Source organism: Alligator sinensis, unplaced genomic scaffold (assembly GCF_000455745.1).
Source record: "Alligator sinensis unplaced genomic scaffold, ASM45574v1 scaffold2249_1, whole genome shotgun sequence".
NCBI lineage: Eukaryota > Metazoa > Chordata > Crocodylia > Alligatoridae > Alligator > Alligator sinensis.
The window spans coordinates 202,826-225,006 of NW_005843105.1; the positions used below are offsets into that span (position 1 = coordinate 202,826).

At 63.0% G+C, this 22,181-nt stretch overlaps 2 protein-coding genes across 2 annotated transcripts in view; one reads left to right on the forward strand and one right to left on the reverse strand.

The window, feature by feature from the left end:
• The first annotated feature begins 417 nt into the window (after nt 1-417).
• On the forward strand, nt 418-10,767 carry SCN4B (sodium voltage-gated channel beta subunit 4). The gene is made up of 5 exons (XM_025193832.1): nt 418-454; nt 5,120-5,283; nt 5,756-5,984; nt 6,313-6,442; nt 6,620-10,767. Exons 1-5 carry the CDS (start codon nt 433-435, stop codon nt 6,711-6,713), a joined length of 639 nt encoding a protein of 212 aa, XP_025049617.1. The 5' UTR covers nt 418-432; the 3' UTR covers nt 6,714-10,767.
• Nucleotides 10,768-13,125: 2,358 nt separating this feature from the next.
• TMPRSS4 (transmembrane serine protease 4) overlaps nt 13,126-22,181 on the reverse strand; it is a 12,524-nt gene continuing 3,468 nt past the window's right edge. Inside the window, exons 2-13 of the mRNA XM_014526661.2 lie at nt 19,624-19,654; nt 19,416-19,529; nt 18,633-18,785; nt 18,333-18,462; nt 16,331-16,432; nt 15,758-15,798; nt 15,445-15,604; nt 15,176-15,348; nt 14,644-14,739; nt 13,900-14,042; nt 13,672-13,821; nt 13,126-13,262 (exon numbers count right to left, since the gene is read on the reverse strand). Coding sequence (XP_014382147.2) covers nt 13,251-13,262; nt 13,672-13,821; nt 13,900-14,042; nt 14,644-14,739; nt 15,176-15,348; nt 15,445-15,604; nt 15,758-15,798; nt 16,331-16,432; nt 18,333-18,462; nt 18,633-18,785; nt 19,416-19,529; nt 19,624-19,654 — 1,305 coding nt within the window. The 3' untranslated portion in view covers nt 13,126-13,250. The remainder of the gene's footprint in view (nt 13,263-13,671; nt 13,822-13,899; nt 14,043-14,643; nt 14,740-15,175; nt 15,349-15,444; nt 15,605-15,757; nt 15,799-16,330; nt 16,433-18,332; nt 18,463-18,632; nt 18,786-19,415; nt 19,530-19,623; nt 19,655-22,181) is intronic.

Consider the following 22,181-nt stretch of genomic DNA (forward strand, 5'->3'; position numbering starts at 1 on the left):
GCTCCCCCGAGCCTCCCTGGGCTGCAGGGAAAGCTGCGAGGCCACTGAAGTGCCCGGATCCGAGGGCTGGTGCCTGAGCAAGGCCGTATCTGCAGCTCAAACTTCCCCTCGCCCCGCTCCGAGCCCGCGGGTCCCTGGTATTACCGCTCCGTGTCTGCCTGAGCCTGTGAGCCCTGAAGCCCTGAAGGTATTAGCCCTTTTCCCAGGATGTCGAGGTGTTCACTGTGCTTCCTGTGCCACCACCAGGCTGGCACTGCCCTGCGCCACCAGCACGTCTGGAGACCCCGGCACTCTGGGGCTTTCATCCCCTTACCTGTGAGTTGCAGGGCCAGCGGCCGGTCCAAGGTCATCCTGGGATGAGCGGCAGAGTCAGGAATAGAACTTGGGAGCCCTGACTCCCAGGCCCGAGGGCCCTGCCTGCGTCATTACCTAATGCCCCAGCTGAGCTGTCTTGGTGAGGTGTTTCCTTTCACAGGCTCCGCTGCTCTCACTGGGCTGCTCCGCTCCAGGGACTGCCAGTCCCAGGCTGCTAAAATTAAAGGTGAAGTAGGTCCAAGAGACCAGAGAAAACAACTGCAGGTGCTCAGAGCAGCCGGGAATCTTGGTGTCAGCAGAATGGGAAGCAGAGGATGTTTTTTCATCTCTCCTTTCCTGCCTGCTTGGGGTCACAGCTGGGAGATGCTTCTCCCCATGTGTTAGGAGCCAGGAAGAGCTGCTGCAGTTTTTCTGGGGGTTGATTTCCTGCCTCAGCTGGCCTCGAGCTCCCTGCTCTCCTGTTGTCTGTGGGAGGCAGTTCTGGGCTGTCTTATTTCCTAGAGCATTGGAAAATGGGAGCTGAAGTGTCCATGCCCAGCCCCCGGCACTGCTGGAGGGGAGGGCTGGGGTTTTCCCTGGGGCCAAGGGCATTTCTGGCCTTAGCTGAAATGAGCTGCAACAGTGAGAGAGCCCTGGGGTCCAAGGGAGCCTGTCCTCCCGTGATCAGCCCTGAAATCCTGCTGGATTCCCTTGGGCTCTTTGGAAAATCCCAGCCCAGAGGAGCCGTGTGCTGCCTGAGACGGAGGAAGAGAGGCTGGCCAGATGGTGTTGCAGTCAGAGCAGAGGCAGGGCCATTCGACACCAGGGTCACCAAGTTGGAGGATCAGGTGCTGGCTCGTGTGGGCTCCGGAAGGAAATCAGATTCCCTCATGTCTTGGCCAGCTCAGCTGGGCCTAGACCGCCAAGAGAGTGGGGCTGAGCGAGCCCCGGAAGGAGCGGTGCCCTACAAGCCTCCCTAGGCAGCGGGCTCTTTGCAGGGCCCAACTAATGTGCTCTGGTGGAGATGGGCGTTGTGAGCACCTCCCCGCTGCTCGAGGGCCTGGTCCCAGCCTGGCTGCTACCTGTGCCCCGAGAGCTGTGATGCTGCCTTTGCCAGGCCCTGCAGGGCAGGCTGGGCTCGGGTGCCCAAGCAGGGTGTGCATGGCGTGGCCTGTGAGCTCTCCCCCTCGGGCCCGGGTGAAGCATGTGCAGCCAGGCTGGGGCTGTCTGCAGCTGGCTCTATGTCGGCGCTTGTTCAGCAGCGTATTTGTAGAGCAACAGAGGCCTCCAGTGTCCATCATGGTGAATCTTGCTGCACAGGGCCTGAGGCTGTCCCGGGTCACGCTTCCACAGCCTGCTCCCTCCAGTGCCATGACCGACCCTGGCTGGGCTGGCTCCAGGCACCAAGTGCAGCTGGGAGCATGGGATGAACAGTGGCAGTCGAGCTGGGGAGGACTTGGGGTGAGAGCAAGGGGTGGGAAGCAGGGACTTCCGGGGTCTGTCCCTTGTGACCCCACAGATCACGCTCCTCGCCTTCCTGCGAGCAGTGAATGCAGAGCTGTGGTGAAGGGCTTGGCAGTTTCTGCTGTAGGGCGGGGGCAGAGCGGGACCACTGTGCCAGGGCAGGCATCTCTCCTGTGCCACGGCCTGTGGACTGGGCACGCGCAGGTGTTCCACGCATGCTTGTGCCAGTGCAAAGGATGAGGTGCAGTGCAGCAGGCACTTGAGTCCAGGGCCCTTGAAGACTTGTAGAGGAAACACGATTGATAAATGCAGGCTCTTGCTGTTTGCATTCCCTCCCCAAGGGTGCGTGGCAGTGCTTCTCCCCACACTGAGCAGTGCCAAGGCCTCTGGAGTGGCCAGTCCTGCCTTCCAGACTAGCAGGGGCCTCATGCTGTCTGTAGGGCCCTAGGGGCTCCCCAGGTCTCCTGGGGCAGACTCCTGCCTACCTCCAAAGCCAGGCCAGGGCTCAGGCTAGAAGGGGAGGCATTCGTTTAGCTGTATCGGTGCCCTCTGGCTGCCCTGCGAGCAGGGCTGGCTGGGCTGCAGGGGCCCCAGGCTAAGTGCCAGGCTGGTCCAGGGGGCAAGCGGTGGTTCTGTCAGGCAGGATGCTGAGGAGCATCACTGCTGAGAGGAATCAGAATGACCCGGGGCTCAGTGCCTGCCCTGCCTGCCTCCCAGTGCATCGGCATGGGGCTTGATGTGCAGGCAGCCTTGCACACATCTACCCGAGGGTGCAATGGGACAGGAACAGGATTAACCCCCAGGTGAGCCACATGCTTGGTTCAGTAATGCCAAAGTCACAGCTGTACCAGGCAGCAATCGATGTGTTGCCAGCTGCAAGGCATGGCCTTTCTAGGAGGGTCTAGCCCCTGGAAGAGACACCGTCCAGTTGGATTTGCTTGCAAACCCAGGCACGTGCACGAGTCACTTCATGTGGGAGTTCAAGGGAGTGTGTGGGGCTGCTCACGAGTGCAAAATCACTCAGCCATGCACCTGTTTGCGAGGGGCGCTGGACTGTGGCAGGGCTGGGAAACCAAAGGCTGATGGCCCAGCTGCCCCGATAAGAGACCAGATGCCTCCAAGACCAGGGAACATCTGCTGCTGGAGCAAACAAATATTTCCCTGCGGTCTTTGCAGCACAAATATTGCAGCTGTGTGCTGGGTCTGAGTGTGGAAGCACACTTGTTTCCTTAGTCTGACCTGCAAAGTGCCAACAATGAACACTTCAGAGGGTGATTGGGGAGCTGGATTTTAAAAATATTCGCAGCTTTTGTCACCTCCCCGGTGTGATGGCAGCCTGTTATTCCTTGGTCCCGGAGGGCCTGGCATTTTGCATTTGGGTCACCATGTACTTTCTATTGCAAAACATGCTTGTGAAGTTTTTGCAGTCGCGTCTGTGCCTGCCCCAGGGCAGGGGAGCCTTGCTCAGGGTGGCTGAACTCAGGACTTGGCCCCTGTGTCTGGGGAGGAGTGGGCTTCCCATTTCCTTCTGTAAGTGCCACGGTATCTGGTCAGGGCTGTTGTTGCAGGGAAAGCAGCACTGCTGGTGCTGGGATGTGCAGGGCGCTCTCTGCGGGGCTGGCGAACCAGAAGCCACGTTCCACGTGGCAGACCTGAGGCCCAGGGAAGGGCATGGGGTGGGCCTGCCTTGCTTATTCACAGGCCAGGCAGCTTCAGCCCTTCCAGGGAGAGGGGGAGGGGGAGAGGGCTGCTCAGCCCTGGACTGCCTGCCTGTTCCTGGAAGGGTTTTGTGCCAGGCTTCTTCTGTTGTAGTGGGAGTTGTGGAGCCCTGCTTCAGCTCTGCATGGTGTCAGGGACAAGGCCGACACTTTCTGCCTGTGCACTAGCAGCCTTGGGTTGCTGCTGGCTGTGTTTGGGCAGCACCTCAGCTCCTGGGAGCACAGGGCAGACGATCATTCTGCAGCATGTGCTCAGCTGGCCCAAGAAGGGTTTTATGGGTCTCCCTGCTCCCAGCTCGGCTCCTTCAGTGCCCACCCGGAGCGAAGACAGTGCTGAGACACTTGGGCTCATCGTGGGGTGCACAGAGTGATGGTGCCAGGGCCACTGCCTGCAGCACCCCCACTCCTCCCCCCTTGCCTCACTCACAGGCATGTCTCTGGCTCTCTTGGCCAGGGCTTTATCTGCTTTTTGACTGCATTATCTTCTGCTCCGCTAATAGGGAGGGGAAGGAGAGGAAAAGCTGCAGTCTGCAGTTTGAAGGTCATCTGTCAGCTGCAGCGAGGCAAGGCTTTCTGCAAAGCAGGCTGCTGAGATGCAGCCGCCAAGCCCAGCTCTTGCAGCTGCAGCCTTCTCCCGGGGCTCTGCACCGTCCCTGTTGCACCCGTGCTGAGGACTGGAAACCTCCTTAGGGGCTGAGGAGAGGAAAGCCCCAGACACCCGGGGAGGAAAACCAGTTGCTAGTGTGTGAGCTGGGAGGTCCAGCAGCAGAAGAGGCTTTGCTATGTTTAAAAGCTGGGCTTTGCTAAAGATGCTGTGGGTAGGCGTGTGCCCTGGGGCTCCCCACTGGCATCTGCCCAGCAGCATAGCTTTCCCCGGGAGCCTCAGCTCCAGCCCTGCTGCGGGCACTGAGGAGCTCCTGCACTGTACGTGCCAGTGGGGCTTGGTCCTGCCAGAGACAGTGCGTGTAGGTGGGCTCCCTTCCTCTAACGTGCTTGGCTGCCCTGGGCAAGCAGGGCAGCTGGGCCACGGCTTGTCTTTGAGAAGGAGAAAGAGAGTCAAGGAGCCAAGTGGCCTGGCCGTAGGTTGCTCAAGGAGCCGGTAGCAGAACCCAGGAGTGCGGGCCCTGCACTGAGCTGCAGCCCCGCTCCCGAGCGGCGCTTGGCAGCTGTCACAGCAAGGGCGGTGTGGTCCTTTGTGCCTGAGCCTGGTGTCAGCTGCTGGGACGGGCAGGGGAGAGCTGTGCCCCACAGCACGGGGGCGCTCCAGGGACCAGAGCGGAGCATCCCGCTGCCAGCAGTGGAGCTCTGCCAGCCCTCGCACTCCCCGTGACCCCCCCCGCTGCCTCCATAGCTCATGGAGACACGACTGCCCCCACGCATGTCAGCCTCCCGCAGGGATGCCCTGCTTACCTGTGCCTGTGACAGTGCTGCCCTGCGCCCCTTACCTGCTGGAGTGCACGCGCCCTTCCACCCCAACCCGGCTCCCTGTCACCGGGCACCAGCCTCTAGCTGCAGCGCCCGCTTCCTCCACCCATGCATGTCTGCTCCCAGCGGTCTGCCCGGCCCTGACCCCGCTGACCTGCTCCCCCTTAGCCCTGCGCAGCTGGAGGGGGGCGTCTCACTCTCTCATCCTCCCCGGGCAGGGCTGTACATGTGTGCTGTGGCGGTCGCCTTGGAGGTGTCGGTGGGAAAGACCAACGTGGTGACAGCTCTGAACGGCTCGGATGTGCTGCTGCCCTGCGTCTTCACCACCTGCATTGGCTTCTGGGACCTCGTCTTCACCTGGTCGTACAACGACAGCACAACGGTGCGGGGCCTGCAAAGCACAGCAGTGCCAGGGCTTTATCAGGGCTGGGCCTGGCCAGCGGCCCCCGCTCCCAGCGTAGGCGTCTCCCTGGCCGTGCTGGGGGGTTGGGGTATGTAGTCAGGGCAGCAGCTCTCGAGTTGACTGCACGTCCTCTGCGCCCTCTCCCTGGGAGAGAACAGCTCGTGTTCCAGCAAAGCAGGACCCTGCTTGCCAAGGGGCCTTGGGTTGTGGGGGCCCATCTGTGCCTGGGGCTGTTTCCCCCTCCCTTCCACTAAGGAGGGTCTTGGCTTGCCCTGGTCCTGCCCTGCTGGCCTGGGCCAGCTCTGAGAGCCTCGTAGCGCAGGGCAGAGCTCTGCAGGGCTCCGCACTGCTCGAGGTGGCCACGTCCCACCGAGCTGCGTGTCCAGGTCTTGCTGTGTTCAGGGAGGCTGGTCCGCTGCTGGCTCACTGTGCCGTGCCCCTTCCCCTGCAGCTCTGCCGTGGCTTCATCAAGAGCAAGGCGGTGGAGCCCAAGGTGCAGAGCGAGAACTTCAGGGTTGTCTTCGTGGGCTCGACCACTGGCAAGGACAACAACATCTCCATCGTCCTTCTCAGCGTGGACTTCAGTGACGCCGGGAAGTACACCTGCCACGTCAAGAACCCCAGGGAGAAAGGGAACGCCGAGCACTCCTCCTACATCGAGCTGCAGGTCGTGCACAAGTGTGAGTGTCCGCGGGAGAGCCCCGGGGCGTGGGACGCATGTGCACATCAGGCCTGTGGCCAGTGGCCATAAAAGAGCTGGGGGTCTGGGCACCTGGTGTTTCCGGGGGCGGAGAGCAGACCACTCCAGGGTGTGCTGCGGGCTGGGAGAGGTGCTAACAGATCCATATAGCCTCAGGGAACAGTGGTAAAGACCAGCTTGGTGTCTCCGTGGCTGCTAGGAGCCCCCGCTGTGCCCGTGCTCGCTGAGGCTGGGAGACCTCTGGGTGGGCTCCAGCGCTGGTGAGGCTTGGGTTGCAGCCTCCCCCTCACCCGGGCTTTCTCGTGCAGTGGTGGTAGCAGACAACACCCTGACACTCATCATTGTGGCCGTCGTGGGTGGGCTCATCGGCCTCCTCATCCTCTTCATGGTGGTCAAGAAGGTTGTCCTCTTCATCATCAAGAAGACCCAGGATGGGAAGTGAGTAGGCCGGGGGGTTGGGGCCAGTGGATGGGGTGCAGTGTGTGGCCTGGGGCCAGAGGAGGGAGTGCTTGTCCCAGTGGGTGGGAGAGGTCGAGAAGCCCTGCCAGGTGGGGGGCGGTGGGCCGGGGCTTTGCCGTGCCATGGGCTGCAGGGTGACTGTGCACTGTCCCCTAGGAAGGAGTGTCTCGTGAGCTCGTCGGGCAACGACAACACGGAGAACGGCCTGGCGGGCTCCAAAGCGGAACAGAAAGTGACACCAAAGGCATGAAGCAACCGCAGCACAAAGCACCTGCCTGCAAGGAGGCGAAACCCCGCTGGGGCAGGGGCTGGACCAATGACCTTGCCAAACTAACCATGCTTAGGACCTGTCTGTATTACACACGTGCCTGCAATTCGCGCTGCTGCTTCTCAGACGAGACTGCAACCGCCGCGGGGCCCGGGAGCGGCTCAGGGACCCCGGCTGGAGCGGGCGGACGACCCGGCTGCTCTCGGGGCAGGGACGGCGCATGTCAAGTAAGAGGGAAGAGGCAGGGGCCCGGGCTCCTGGCAGGGCTGCGGGCCGGAGCGTGGCACTGCCCACAGGGCTCCGGCGTGGCTCTCCCCTGAAGCTCGCTGCAGAACCAAATTTATGTTCCCCTCGTGTGCCTGGCATGGCCTTGGCCTCCGCTCCTTGCCGGCTCTTGTTCCCCGGAGGGCCCGAGGCCCCCTGGGTGAGCCGCCCCCCATGGGATCCCCTCTCCGCCCAGGGACCCCTATTGCTTGGGCTGCTGGAGGGCCCGTCTGACTGGGCTTGGGCAGCAACAGGCCTGATGTCATGGCACCGTGCGCGGGCCCTGCAAGCGTCTGGCTGCAGTCCTCGCCCCGTCCCTGCATCAGTGCCAAGGGTTGGCTCTGCCCTCCCCAGCCCTGGGCGTCCTGCTGCACCCGGGTGTGGGGTGAGCGGGGAGCTCTGCACGGGTGCAAACAGCAGCAGGGAGGGATACGGGGCCTGGTATGTGGCTGGAGCCCAGGTGGGAGCTCTGGGTGGGTCGGTGGCAATGAGGCCCCTCCCTGCCTGTGTGCAGCGCAGTCCCAGCTCAGGCCACAGCCACTGGTCAGCGGACCCGGCGAAGCGTGGAGAGCCAGCTGGAGGGCTGGGCAGCCCGGAGGCACCCACGGGCTGGGCTGTCCGTAGCCCTGCTGCGGGCTCCACTGCGGGGAGCCCCGGAGAGGCTGCGAGGGCAGTCAGGCCCTGTCGGATGAGCTGATTCTCTGGCCTGTGCCTGCCCTGTCCCCAGTTCCCCCCCCAGGTCAGGAGCTAGATGGGGCGGTTTGCAGCTTCCAGCCAAGGGCTATGCTCTTACTGCTTTGCAAATCTCCCCGCGGCTTCGTCTAGACCCTCCCCTCCCCTCCTGGACACCAGTGACATCCCGAGTGACACCACTGGTGCTGGCGGTACCCAGCGTGACGCTGGTGGACCGGGGAGGAGAATCGGGCCACGCACGCTGGTCCCTGGTCCTGGCAGACCCACAGGGAGGGCCAGCTTGGGCTACAGGAGGGAAGGGGCTGCCTCAGGGTGGAGCAGGCTGGGCTGTGTCCTCGTGCTGCACATCTGAGCCCCAGCGTGGGGCTGGGGGCCCTGGGGGCATGGCTGTAGATGTGGGGGTCCCCCTTGCCGGCTGGCGGATGCTGGGGGAAGGGGGGGTCCTGGCACAGAAGCTGGCTTGTTCTGCCTCTGGCTTGCCTCACTCGTGCCCGGGCACCCGCCCGTCGCCCACGTGTCCTGCCCCCCGCGCCGCCCTGGCCGCCTGGGGGGAAGCTGCCGTGCTTCTCGTCTGTGGATTCTGGGCTTCCTCTTTCTTTCTTCGGCTAGGCACATGCCGAGCAGGCGCTTTAGATGCTGGCGCAGCAAGGCTTTAACTGGTTAGGCAAATATTTTTTTATAATGGATTTAACTGGGAAAACGGCTGATTCTGTTTTCCTGTCATCTAGGAATGAGCATGGCCTCCATTCACGATGCAGGGAGGGGGTCGGCCAGAGTCCAGGGCTCAGGACTTCCAGGTCCTGCTCCTGACTCTACCACCGACTTGCTGTGTGACCTTGGGCAAGTCACTTTGTCTCTCTGTGCCTCAGTTTCCCCATCTGTAAAATGAGGGTAATAATACTGATCTACCTCGCAGGGGTGCTGTGAGGCTCCCTGGAGTCACATTTATAAAGTGCTTTGGATCCTCGGATGAGACGGCTGCAGGCAGCCCGCAGGCGGGGAGGGCGGCGGTCGAGCACGTGAGCGCAGCCAGATGCGGGAAGCCACAACCGCATTGGGACAGAGGGACTCGCCACCGTGCTGAATGCCAGGGATGCTGGCTGGGCAGCCCCCGCAGACAGCCAGAAATGAGAGCCTGGGGAGGTCTCCGTTGCGCCCTGCCCCGCTCTGCTTCCTCTGCAGCCCCGTCTGCCCGGCCCGGTGCCCGCCTCGCGCGCCATCCACTCCCAGCCCTGGCAGGGGACTGTTGTCGTGGGGGGAGCCCCACATGCCCCGCTCCACAGGTCCTGCCGGGGACACCAACCTGGGCCTGTAGCAGCAGAACCGGACTGGATGAGCTGGCACGCAGGTGCCCGGGGCGTCGGGCTCCGTGGAGTCCACCATGGATTTCATGGCTGCTTGTGCCCATGCATGGCGTGTGCCTGGGCCTGCATGGCTGGTGGCAGAGCTCCCTCAGACAGGCTGTCAGCCGGGGCAGGAAGGCAGTCTTGCCTGAGCACGGCAGCTCTGTCTTGGGCAAAAGATCTTCCAAACCATCTGCAAGGAGCTGGAAAAGCCTTGTCTAACTACGGAAGGAGCAAATAACCCTCCGCCTGCACCCCTACCCCCATGCCACCCCCAGTGGCCTTGCCTCCAGATGGAATTAAAACCTTTCTGAAGGTAAAATTCAGGCCAACAGTGTCCCTCTGAAGTCCAGTTCAGTCCTTGCATGTCGTAAGCTGCTGGGTTCATCGCTCGTGCATACATGTCCGTGCCCTTGTCCATGCGACCCAGGAACAGGCTCTTTCCTCCGCATGCCCACACCCGGGGGAGTCGGGAGTCGGGAGTCAGGGTGGGTCTTGGCGTTCCAGCGAGGAAAGGGCACGCGGGAGGTCTGTGGTGGGGGCTCGGTCTCCAGCCCAAGGGCAGGAAGTGCAGCCAGCTGGACCTGGAGCTGGGCACCCTGCCAGGGCCGCGTGGGCTGTGTGCACTATAGGGAAGGCCACGTGCTGTTTTCTCCAGGAGGGAACTGGGATGGGCGCTTGTCTCTGGCAGTGCCTGAGGCCCTGTTCATGACTGAATTTGGTGCTCACTGCCGGGGTGCAGGCTGCAGACAGAGCTTGGGTGCAGTGCCCAGTGCCAGTGCCCACGTGGCCGTGGTTTCAGAGGGGAGTCGCAGCTGCACCCTGTCTAGTGGCACCGGTGCGTGGGGAGGCTCTGCGCCAGGGCGGGCATCGCAGGGAGGCAGCTCCGGCTCTGGCACAAGTGCTGTGCGGGGGCAGCGTCTCTGCTGCATAGAGCAGGGCCTGGGGCTCCAGAGCCCGGCTCTGCTCCCTGCTCTGCCACCGGGAGCCGTAGGGAGCCCAGGGCACATCGTTCGACCTCTGTGCTCAGTTTCCCTGCCTGTCCAATGGGCTCAGACTGACCTACCTCATGGGTGCGGGGAGGCTGCTTCCTCCCTGGTTGTCAGGGGCTCCCAGATCCTTGGATGAAAGGCGCTGTATAAATGCAAAGTATTATTAAAGTACCATTGTCACTCATGCAACGTTAGCGGGAAAGGCATACAATCTCCCAGCTAGCCCACCAGCCCCGGCCCCTCCCTGAAGAAGAGCTCTCCCAGGAGAGCGCAGTTGGGGGAGGGAAAGGTTTTTTAAAAAAAACTATTTTTAGTGGCCATAACCTGTCAGTCTTTTTTAGAATCAGGATCAGGACATCGTCCCACTTCCCACATGATATGCAATGCTGTACTATGCATGGACTCTTCCCCTGGCTTGACAGAAAACTTAACGCAATCAGTTCTTGACCCGCAACTCTCGGTCTGCGACGGTGTGCGGGTGCGTACAGCCTGGCAGCGGGCATGCTTAGGACGCTCCCTTGGCACAAAATCCTGAGCTATGTGGTGCCCGCTGTCCACACACGTGCACAGAGACCTGTACGTCCGGGCGTGCGTTGGGTGTACTGGTTTTACATATAGGATATACTGTAAACAGACACGGGGTGTCTCCGGACATCCTGTGTGTTGCCTTTAAAACACGTTTTGCACTGTAGAGTTTTATTTAGCTTTGCCTTGAATGAAATAAAAGTTGACATTTAGTAGAGACGTTCTGCCTGGGCTCTTGCTGGCGTCTGCTCCTGTCGGCTTCGGCCTCCTGCACGGCTGAGCGCGAGCACACGTGCACCTGAGGGACCTCGAGGACACGGCTTCTCCCAGCCTACGACGCGTGGCCGCTCAGCAGTCCTGGTGAGATTGCTGTCCAACAGCCCCTTGTTTTCTGTTGGGGTTGGCACCTTCCTGGCTTGGCAACTGCCCTCGCACCCCCTCGGGGACCTACAGCGCGGCCCACCTCCGCCTGCAAAATGGGATGATGCCAACAGCTCTGCAAGGGCTTTGTAAGCCCTAATTAGGAGGGCGCAGTGCTGGAGGTCCTCAGCCGGGGCCTGGAGGAGGACACGGAGTTATTCGCACAAGACTGATCACAATGCTAGGAGCCCTTGCTGTCAGGTTCAGCACAGGTGAAGGGAAACAGGCCTGGCTTCTAGCCGTATCACATGCCAGCCGTGTTGCAGAGCAGATCGTTTCTTCTTTTTCTTTTCTTTTTGGTTTAAATCCTGTCTTTGAGAACTGTTCAAGCTGCCGCTCCCCCGCTCAACTCCGCTGGCCTCCTGGTCGCGGTCCAGAGGCGTGTTCTTGTTTACTTGGTCGCGGGCGCACAATGCATCTTTGTTCCCAAGAGCCGCCCCTGCGCCTGGGCTTCGCACGGCAGGGGCGATCCCGGATGGGAAAATCTGGGCTTGTTGCAACGGACTCGCAGCTCCTCGCGGGGGGTGGTGTCCGCGCTGGAGACCACCGGCACGGGTCTCAACAGAAAGCACCTTCAACAGGACGCCATTGTTCCTCTTTCTCCTTCCTAGAAAGTGTCTGTGGCGGGATCTCTCCTTTCTCAGCAACTCCCTGCTCAGCCGTTCCCCTCCGAGCGCCTTGGCCTCACCGTCGCAGGGGGCAGCTGTGCAGAGGGCCGAGGGGCGCCGTGCAGCAGGGAGAAGCACTGGCACGAGCTTGGTGTGTGGAAGCCTGGACTGCACGCGTGACGGGCCCGGGGCAAGGGGAGCCCGTGCATCCGGCGGGGCAGGGAGAGCACTGGCAGGACGCCGTCTGGAAGGCAATGCGTCCCTGTCCAGATCCAGGGGGGCCGTAATACTGCCGCCCCCAGACTGGACGTGCTCTGCACACACAGTGCCATAAACACGTGCAAGTCTTGCAGACAGGTGCGAGGCCCTGCCCTGCCTTGCCCTGGCCCTGGCCCGGCCCTGTGAGACCACCCCGGTGCATCGCTCTGCCCAGCACCCGTGCGGCCTGAGCAGACCATGGGGATTTGCTGTCCATAGTGAAATGCGGTGCTTCCCAAGCTCCTTCCACCCAAGCATGTCATATTACCAGCAGGTTCATCCTAGAGAGCCCCACTGAGGCAGGGAGTGTCCCCATTTCAGTATGGGGGAAACTGAGGCACTGCACTGGTTGCTCAGGGCAGGGATGATGCTGAGCACGTGGGAGCTGCAGCAGCGTGCAGACACAAGGGCTCATGATGCACTAAACCACTGCAGGCCACAGCCCCTGGTGCTGCCAGACTGGGCACGGACTGGCACTGCCAGGAGCCTCCAACTCTGTCGTCCTGCTGCCCTGACTGAGGGGGCCGCGGCAAACAGCCAGTGTCGAGGCCCAGCTATGAGGAGCTCCTGGGACCCAGGCCTGTGCCCAGACCCCTGGAACAAGCCGGCCTCATGCTGGTGCTGGGGGCTGCTGCGTGGAGCTGCAGCGCTGTGTAGTACAGAATAAGCCCTGGGGTCTCTAAGCGCTGACATTAAATGCACTGTGATCGCTCAGTGATCAGTCCTGTGATCATCACGATCCTTTTAGCAAACATCTCTTTCTCATAACCCAGAGCTGCCCTGCACCCGAGAGCCAAGCACCACCCGCCAGAACACGGCACAGTGATCCCGAATGCCCTGCCAGGCCCCACAGCCCAATTGCAGGACGCAGGGTCTTGCGGGGGGAGCAGAACATCTCGTGTTCCCTCGGCCGCAGACCGGGGCTGCTGCCAGTCGGAGATGGGCAGAGCCCCACGTCCAGCGCTGGCCTCAGCTCAGGCCGGCCCTTGTGTCTGCTGCGGGGCCCAGAGTGGGGTTGAGCCCATCTCTGCGGAGAGGAGAGGTCGGTCCTTTGCAAGGGTGCCCTGGGAACAGGAGCGGGGTTTAATGGCGCATTGCACATGGTGAACACGCTGCTTGTTCCCTCCGGCTGCCAGGGCTGCAGGGACAGGAGCTTCCCAACGCAGCGGCTCTGCGAAGAGGGCGGACCTCGTCCTCTCCCAGGAGGAGCCCGAGCGGGCTAAGTAGGAGGGTGCTGCTGCTTCTGGCTGCCTTGGCTCTCCTCCCGCATCCTCCGGCAGCGCTGAGCGGGGCCGCTGGGCCTTCAGGATGGGGATCAGGGTGGAGGGCGGAGGCCAGGCTCCCAGCAGCTTGTGCGCAGCAGTCAGACAGGGAAGGGAGGTGCAGGGAAGGGGAGCAGGCCTGCACCCGGGCACCTCACTGCTCGGACTGGGCGGGAGAGAGAGACGAGGAATCAGAGACTAAAACTGGCAGCAGCAGCAGAGCAGGAGCAAGGCCAGCGCCCCTGCCCAGCCAGCCCCCGCCCAGACCGTTCCTGGCCAACGCGCCTTGCTGTGCCCGGCAGCCCCGGTGCAGGAGGCACTGTTTCCCCCGGCAAAACCCAAGCCTGCTTGCACCAGCCCCGCAGCTCTGAAGAGGCCCCTAGCTGGTGCCCCCACCATGGGCCAGCACGGCCGTGGTGCTCCTGCCCCGGGCCCAGGTGGCCTGGGCCGCACAGGGAGCAGGCGCAGGCAGCCCCAGCTCCTCTTGCACCCCGGCAGAGGACAGACGCGGGGCCCTGCACTGTGCCGCCGGGAGCCCTGGAGCGGTGCCAGGCTGGCGAGGCAGGGAGGCTGACCCTTTGCACGGTGTGGATCCAGTCGAGGTAGGCCTTCACGTTGGTGTAGACACCAGGGGTGCTCGCCTCGCCGCAGCCTTGGCCCCAGCTGACGATCCCCACCACGTGCCAGCGCTGCTGCTCGTACAGCAAGGGGCCGCCGCTGTCCCCCTGGAGAGACAGAGGCCAGCGTGAGCTGAGCTGCCCCGCGTGCGGAGGGCACCCCGGGGAGGTGGGAGAAGCACCCACCTGGCAGGCGTCGACACCGCCTTGCAGCAGGCCGGCGCAGAGCATCTTCTCCGTGATCTCACCCTGGTAGGCGCTGACGGCATTGCAGACGCTCTGGGCGATCACCTGGATCTCTGCCTGCTGCAGCACGGAGGAGAGTTTACCTGCATAACACACGCTCCCTCCGTGAGAGGCTCCCCTTTCCCGGTGGGACGGCTGGGAGCAGTCTATCCGCTTGCCCCCTGCCCCTGCCCACGCTTCCTGTCTCGCCTGTCACGCGGGGCCATCGCACACACCGGGGAGGGTGCAAGGGGCCCGGCGCTGAGCTCTGGGACCGCTGCAGCAGGCGCTTGCTCTGCTTACGAGTCCGTGCACGTGCTGCTGCTCCACTTCTCACCCAGGTTTGTCTCTGCTGCTGCTTCCTCCCCTGGATCCCTCCTGAGCTAAGGCACCTCTTCGTCGTCCCTGAGCCATAAGCTGGGCCCTGCTCTGCTCGGGGCCAGCAGGGCTGGTGCCTGCCCCCAACGCCACGGAGGCCGAGGGACGCCCCTCGGGCCCCAGAGCCCACTGGCCTGAGGCTGCACCAGGCTGTGACCTGACCAGGGTCCCACGACTCAATGCAGCACCTGGGCGGTACTTTCCTGGACCCCAGGAGGAAGGCTTTGGCCTGAAGTGTGTGAATCCCAGCCCAGCCCCAAACACGAACAAGCAGCGGTGCAGCCGCTGGGGCGGCAGCTTTCAGCCTGGAGGTGCAGACGGGCTCACCGTTCCTCCTCGTGTAGCCCCAGCCTGTCACCCACACTGGGGTGCCCGGGTTGAGGTCCTCGTCGAAGAAGGGCAGGCACACGGGCTTGACCACGCCTGGAGTGGGGAGGACAGGGAATAGCAACCTCAGGGGGCAGGAAGGGAGTCCTGGACCCTGGCTGTTGTGCCCCAGCACGGGCAGGATCTGGACCTCGGGCCGGGGTATGTGTGCTGGGGTTGTGGGCCCCAGGTCAAGGCAGAGGGGTCTGTGCTGCCATGACGAGCCAGCCAGGGCACGTGGGATGTAAGCGTGCCTGCACACCCGGGCGTGCTCATGGCTGACACTAGTCCTATTTGCACGGGGCCCTTTTCACTCCGGTGCGGGCAGAGCGGTGGCAGGAGTCCCCCCACGCTCCCTCCCACCCACCCCAGTGCTGACTGGCACGTGGCCCAGCTGGAGCATCTATGCCAGGTGGCGGGGAGCCCGAGGAAATGGGTGGCTCTGGATTGGGGGCGCTCGTGGCCAGGCAGGGCTCCGGGAGTCGTTGTCCACCTGACAGGCGCAAGGGCGTCTGCAGCTTGACCAGGGCGATGTCGTCTCCCTGGGGGATCACAGAGGTGCCGTCCGGGACGAAGACCTTTTCCACCAGGGCAGTGTTGGTGTTGGCGTCGGAGAGCAGCTCGGAGCCGGCCTGCACGTGCCAGCTCTGTGTCCGTGGGTTGGTCCTGTGCAGACACAGCGAGATGCGGCGTTGGGCATAGGGCGGGAGAGGCTCCCTGCATGAGTGCCGTGGCCCCAGGGGCACACGCGGTCGGACTTACTTGAAGCAATGTGCCGCGGTGAGGACCCAGCGCGGGCCAATGATGCTGCCGCCGCACATGTGCTCCCTCTGGTACTGCAAGCTGACCTGCCACGGCCAGGCCTCGATCGTGGCCCGCTCCCCCCCAAGGATGCGCGGGGTGCGGAGGCTTTCACCGCAGCCTGCAGCCAAACGGGGGAGAGATGGCGCTCAGCGCTGCCCTCTGCGCAGGCAGGGGGACTGCACACAGAGCTGGGCCCTGGCAAGGTCCTGGTCCGTGCAGGGCCGGTCGCACGCTCTGAGACTATCAGCCCTGGCGATACCGTCAGACTTACCGGAGCAAGTGAGCGAAACGCGGGAGCCCGAGAGGCACTGCCTGGAAGGCGAAGCAAAGCGTCCTGTCAAAGCCGCGCTGCTCACGGTGCCCCCCTGCCCTGCGCTGTGAGGGCAGATGCCAGCCTGCGCACTGCCCTTATGCTAGGGCCCGAGGGCCTCAGCGGGCAAGCCTGGGCTGGCGAGGTTGCATGTGCTCTGCGGGACAGAGGCAGCCGCAGCGCTCTGACCTGGGCCAGCCACGGTACGGCCTGTGCAGCGCCCACCACCGCTGCAAGCTCCCCCCGGCCTCTGCAGCCCCTGGGGAGGTTGCTGTCTCAATGTCCCCTGAGCTCCCTGCCAAGAGCTGGGCCCCCTGCGCCCTGCCGTCTGCCTGGCTGCACCAGGCCTGGGCGCCGGGGAGCACCGCTGGGCGGGAGTGCCCTGAGACCGACCCCGGATGCCACGCTGACTGAGGGCTGTGTGAGAGTACGAGTGCCTCCCTGCTCCTGTCCGAAGGAGCCAGCTCCTCTGGCCGCTCCCCAGGACACGGCTACAGCCGCCCCAGGGGATCTGGTCCTCGCCTTCCCGCTCACCTGCTCGTGTCCTGCACGTGGAGGCTGCCGTTGCTCAGCGTAACCTCTCGGAAGGGCAAGCCCCGCACGTCCACCGTGTCCACGGCCTGGAAAGTGGGGACGCTGAAAGGCATGGAGGGCGATCACCAGTCTGGCTCCCTGTCACCATACGGGGCCGTGACCAGGGGAGCCAGCAGGGAAGGTCCCAGCACGTGGTTGTGTTGCAAGGATGCAGTGGAGCGTGGCACAGGTGTTTCTCATGAAAGCTCAGGGCTGCCACTGCTCCATGTGACACGGCTCCCTCCCTGGCCCTAGCAACCTGGCCAGGTGCCCGGGGCTCATGGCTGTGCGAGAAGACGGGAGCTCACAGCATGGGCAGAGCCTGCTCCTGGGTCCCCTCCTGGTCAGTGGGGCTGTCTGAGCCTGGGACAGCACCCGTGCGGGGACGCTCGCAGAGCATGGGGCCACGGCAGTGTGTGGGGGGGATGTGCTCGGGATGCAAATCATGATGGAAGGAGGTACGGGATGCACAGGCCAGCTGTGCCTCCACCTGAGCCGGAGCAACCCCTCCAGGCTTGCAGCTTGGGAAACAAAAGAAAGGGCCCAGCTGGAAGGGGAGGGAGGGCAGGAACAGCCAGCAAGGCAAAGAGCAAAGCATCCCGGTGGCCACGAGCGCCACGGACTCGGAGACGGAGCTGTGCAGCCCGGGGGTGACTGCCGCAGCGGCGGCTCTTGCTTGCTCAGCAAGTTGTCACGCTGCCAGGCCGGCTCCGGGCTGCAGTGCGGAGGAGCTCGGAGCTGGCAGGGCCGCCGGGCAGAGGAGGGGAGGCAGCCCCACTCCGGGTGATAAGGACTGGAGGTGGGTGCCCTTCTCCTGGCAGCCTCTCTGGGCGCTAACCGGGCTCCACCAAGGAGCCTGCCTGAGACTTGGGAAGAGGCAGAAACCTCTCTCTGGCATTCCCACTTGTGTCACGAGTTGAGGGTGTTCTCATGTTCCCTGCCCCACTGGTGGCCCAGAGGCCGTGCCAATGAGCAGGGCTGCGGCAGCCAGCACTCGGCACACGCCGTGCTAGTTGCATGCCCCCACGTGCTTCAGGGGAAGGGCTGTGAGCTCCCGGTGGGGACCCAGAGACAGGGCAGAGGCTGGGTTGGGAAAGCTGCTCCGTGCCCCAAGCCCCTGGGCATTGCAGGTGAGGTGTGCAGGCTGGTCCTTGACTCCCTAGGTCCCGGCCTCATGGGACCAGGTAAGGAGTCAGTCTGGGCCTTCATGCCTGGAGGCATGAGCCTGGCTGCTTGGGCAGGAGAAAGGAAACCAGCAGCCCCCAGCCCCCAGCCCCCAGGCCCGGTGATGGAGCAGGCTCTCCTGTGGCCAGGGTCAGGACCGTGGGGCTTCCGTTGGCGGGGTGGGGGAATGACACCCCATGGTCATAGCCGTGCTGAGTGTGGGGTAGAGCGGCAGGGACCAGGCTGCTGCAGGGGTGGGGGGTGCAGGATGGGGCCCAGTCTGGCTCCCGCTGCTCCTGCCTGACATTCATGGAGAGCACTGGGTGCCACAAGTGTGTTGGGTCTCTCTCCTTAATGGGAGGGAGGGGCAGGGCATACTGGGAGTCCCATGACTGATCATGTGAGCAAAATGGGGCGTAAAAGGCAGGGTCTGGCCCTGGCTTGGGCACTGCCCCTGGGCTGAGGGAATTGCAGCTGGGGTGGGCAAGAGCCTGGGCAGTGCAGGGAGCTCTGCTGCAAACCTGGGGACTGGCTTCAAGGGGCAGAGCTGGGCTGAGCCAGGAAGCTCAGTGCCCCTGCAGCAGAGGGGTCCTAGCCCGTGCACGCAGGAGCGGGCAGGTGTGTGCATTGCAGGGGCTGCCTGGGGCTGGGAGGCTGAGGAAGGGCTGGTGTGAGGAAGGCTGGGCTGCAGGGTAGAGGCAGCTTCCTTGTGGCCCCGGCCTGGCAATGGGCACTAGGGCGCTAATACCTGCCTTACCCAGAGTTTCTGGGGCAAGTGGAGAGGGCGGGGCACAGGTACCTGTCGTATCCCAGCTGCTTGCAGGCTGCACTGGCCAGCGTCAGATTGAAGTTATCATGACATGCCCAGAACCAGACTCCGGTCTCCCGGTTGAGCACCTGCAGGGTGGATCCGTCCTTGGACACCCGGACTAGGGGGAAGCGCAGGGTGAGCTCCATGGCAGGGCTGCCACCAGCCGGCTGCAGCGCAGTGCACGGAGCCCTGGCAGGGCGCATTGTCCCCAGGCTGGTGACTAAATGCAGCAAGGAGCTCTGCCAGCCGCCCCCTCCGCACCCTGGGCAGCCCCAGGCCCATGCTCACCTCCCAGAGAGGGGCCGAGCGGGGTCCGCTGCACGCAGTGCTCCTCATCCTCGCCCCAGAAACAGTCGGTCTGCTCATCGCACAGCTGCTGCAGTGGGATGAACTTGAAGGTTTTGCTGCAGAAGAAGTAGTAGCGCTCCACCAGCCCCTTGACTGGGGGAGAAGGGGCAGTGTCACCCTGGCCTGGCCATGGGGACCGGGCTGAGCCCTGGCCAGGGCACTCCCAGGGGTGAGGTGTTGGTCATGCTGCCTCCACCAGCTAGTGTGGGGCCAGGAGGCCTAGGGCATCTTCCCACGGGTTCTTGCCAGGGCAGGATTAATTTGCACTGAGCAATCCCTGCTCAGCTCAGCGGGGCACACCCACCCACCTGCCCGGGGACTACACAGAAGGGGACAGGCCCAGGCTCGAACAGAGCCGAACAGAGCCGCCCTGCCCCAGGAGCTCACCCTGCAGCCCCTTCGCAGCCAGAGCTGGGCTGCAGCAAGGAGTGACCTGTACTGTGCCAGCCCGGGGAGCCCCCCACCCCTGCTGCACCCTGGCCTGAGAAGCCCCCAGTTTTGGGGGCCCGTATGAAGTGTGCAGCCTGGCCCAAGCTCCACCCAGCTTGTACTGGCCTCGTGATGGCTTTGGTGCTATTGGTGCCAAACTGCAGTCAGGGCTGCATTGGCTGCGGCTGCTGGGACGTGGCATTTCTCCCTGGGGCACAAAGGGAGGGCAGCAGCTGTGCAGCCCTGACTGCATCAGCTCGGCACGTGGAGCGGGGCAGCACAGCAGGGCCTTACTCAGGAAGGCGATGGCGACGAGGGTGGCGACGCTCAGCACAGCGGCAATGATGGGGATGCCGAGTCTCTTGAAGGCCTGCAGCGCGGCCGAGGGCTTGCGCGGCGGCTCGGGACCTGCAACAGAGAGCAGGCCGTGGGCGCCTCGCCTCTGGCCCGCCTGGCATACAACCACATGCAGATCCCGCACCTGGGGTCCTGGGGGCATTACCTCTCTGCAGAGGCTGTGCGGAGTCCGGGTTCTGAAAAGCAAGGGGAACAGCAGTCAGTGAGCAAAGAACGTGTGAGGACAGGTATTTGTGCAGGGGGATCCATGCGCCACTCTTCTCCCCCTGCAGCTTCCAGCATTCAGGGGCTGGGGAAGTCCTAGCCCCGTATCGCTGTCCCGTGGGAACCTGGCCGAGCCCCTTTGGCACCTGGCTATACCACCAGCCTGCACAGCCCTCTGGCAAGGACTCCCACAGGTTAACGCGAAACCTTCCCTTTGCCTTCAGATCTGTGAGCTGAGAATTTCAGTGCCCCCCGCCCCGGGTTACAGCACCATACGTTAGTGGCAGTAAACCCTTGTTACTCCCTGCACGCTGTTCATGCTTTTACAGGCCTCCATCCTACCCAGGGGGCTGCATGCCCGAATGCAAAGACCTTCACCCTGAGCTCCACGAGAGCCTGGGGGCCCGTGGTCTCCAAGGTGGTGGATCCCCTGTGGGGCTCTGTGCAGGGCCCTGATTCTGCACTCGCCCCATTGCCCAACGCCCTGTTGACGTCCCTCTCGCCACCGCAGGCTCCTCACTGGGCGCTAGAGCCCAAAGCCTGGGACCTGCGGCCTCAGTGCCTTATCCCAGCACCTGGGAAATCCCCAGGAGAGAGGATGGCTCAGCAGCAGGGCTGATCCTCTGCAGCCATGGGGTGTCTGGCCAAGCCGCTTCACAGCTGCAGCAACGGGGGAACGTGCTCATCGCAGCTGCACTTGGCCTTGCTGCGCCTGCCTGTCTCATCGCAGCAAGCGACCCCCGCGGCCCGTAGCCTTGGTGGGGCTGTTCCTGTGCTCGCAGCTAAGCACACGTGCAAATGCGCTGCTGGTCCGGGGCCAAGCCCTCAGCCAGGGCCGTTTCTGCCACAGCAAACAAACCAAAGGCAAAGGGGAAAACCAGCCCCAGGAAACCTTGGCACAGCCCTTTGCAGGAGACAGAAGGCTGTTTGTCTGGGGAGCTCGTTACTCCAGCACAATCCCACTTGCGTCATCTCGCCCTCGCTGACCCCGGGGGAGAAGTCACCTGGAACCGAGAGCCGGGATCCGGGACCCGGGGCCGTGGGAATGACCGGCTGGGCCCGCCGCGGCACTGAGCACTGACTTCCAGTGCTGGGCCAGGGCCCAGGGATGCGGGAGCGGGGCTGCTTCAGCCTTTGTGAAGCAGGGGAGAGGATTCAGGGGCAGGTGGAAAGGCCCGGCGCAGGGCTTTGTCCTGGGGCTGCCTCTAGCTCAGCCGGCAATGCCGATCCTGCTGCCAGACGTGTGCCCCGGGCCGAAGTCTCCAAAATCCCTCTATCTGGCAGCGAAGGCAGTCCACAGGCTTTCCCCTCCCTCTGGAGCAGTGTTTCTCACCCCTTTCAGCCTCAAAGCACCCTCGAGAGATCGAGGCCCCTCCATAGCTGTGACTGGAGCAGCACCCCATTCCCGAAACCAGCTCATTGCTAGAGCAGCACAGCACAGATGCATCGAAGTCAAACCTTGGAGTCCGGGTAAGATGGGTTTGGGTCCCTGGATGGCTCCGGTGAGTGGGAGCAGCCTTTCCAGATCCACCCATAGCTGTTGCCAGCTTGTGGCCATACATTCATAGCCCCGCCATGGGACAGATGTGGATAGTCTCTGTCTACTGCTGTGGCTGCTGCTGGGGGGCAGCTACCTTTCATTGGCAGAAAAAGCAAGGACAAGAATGGGCCATGGAGAGTGACATCCCATTTCACCTCTAGAAGAGCGTTGTTCATGGCAGAGGCACATACACAAGGGCAGCCAGGGGCTTTGTGTGTGCCCATTCCTGTGGGAAAGTAGCAGACTTCTGTGTGCAAAGCCGTCATTGCATCGAGCACAGCTTGTCTGTCTCAAACCTCCCTGTGCCCTTCGAGAGATCGGTGCTGATCCCTTACACTCCCTACAGTTAAAAGACTTGGCATTTGATCAAATGCTTCCCCTCCAACACCATTTAAAACCAAAATGTGGGAAGGGAAAAAGGACATTGCTAAGAGGATGAGTTGTGAAATCCTTCCCCGGTGCCTGTCTCTCTCCCTGGCATCAGGGAGGGGAATGGGACATGCCCAAACTCCTGCTCCCTGGAGGTGCCAGGACTGACTCGAGGTGCCCAGTGTGGAGAGGTCAATGAACCATGCAGAAAACTACCCTTCCTAGGATAACACAGCACAGTCTCCCTATGCCTGAAGAAGGGTGTTTGTGCCCCGAAGCATGCAAAGCATTTTTTCCCAACTATTTACTTGGTCTAATAAAAGACATCAGATCTACCCAAAGGACCTTGCCTGCCTGTGTCCTTAGACCAACACGGCTACAACCAACAACCCTTTCCAAGATGAACTGAGAGATCAGCTCAAGCACCAGAAGAGCTGGCTCAAAACAGGGTCACATGCCTGGCAGTGACATACCATGACAGTGTACAAGGGGAGGGATTCACAGATTCATAGATGTTAGGGTCGGAAGGCACCTCAATAGATCATCGAGTCCGACCCCCTGCATAAGCAGGAAAGAGGGCTGGGTCTAGA

What these genes read in the sequence shown, in the direction of transcription:
- SCN4B (XM_025193832.1), top strand. Translation starts at nt 433, where the DNA reads ATGCCCCAGCTGAGCTGTCTTG. An exon ending in GCCCCAGCTGAGCTGTCTTG is followed by an intron (nt 455 to 5,119) that starts GTGAGGTGTTTC and finishes CTCCCCGGGCAG; the next exon opens with GGCTGTACATGTGTGCTGTG. An exon ending in CGTACAACGACAGCACAACG is followed by an intron (nt 5,284 to 5,755) that starts GTGCGGGGCCTG and finishes CTTCCCCTGCAG; the next exon opens with CTCTGCCGTGGCTTCATCAA.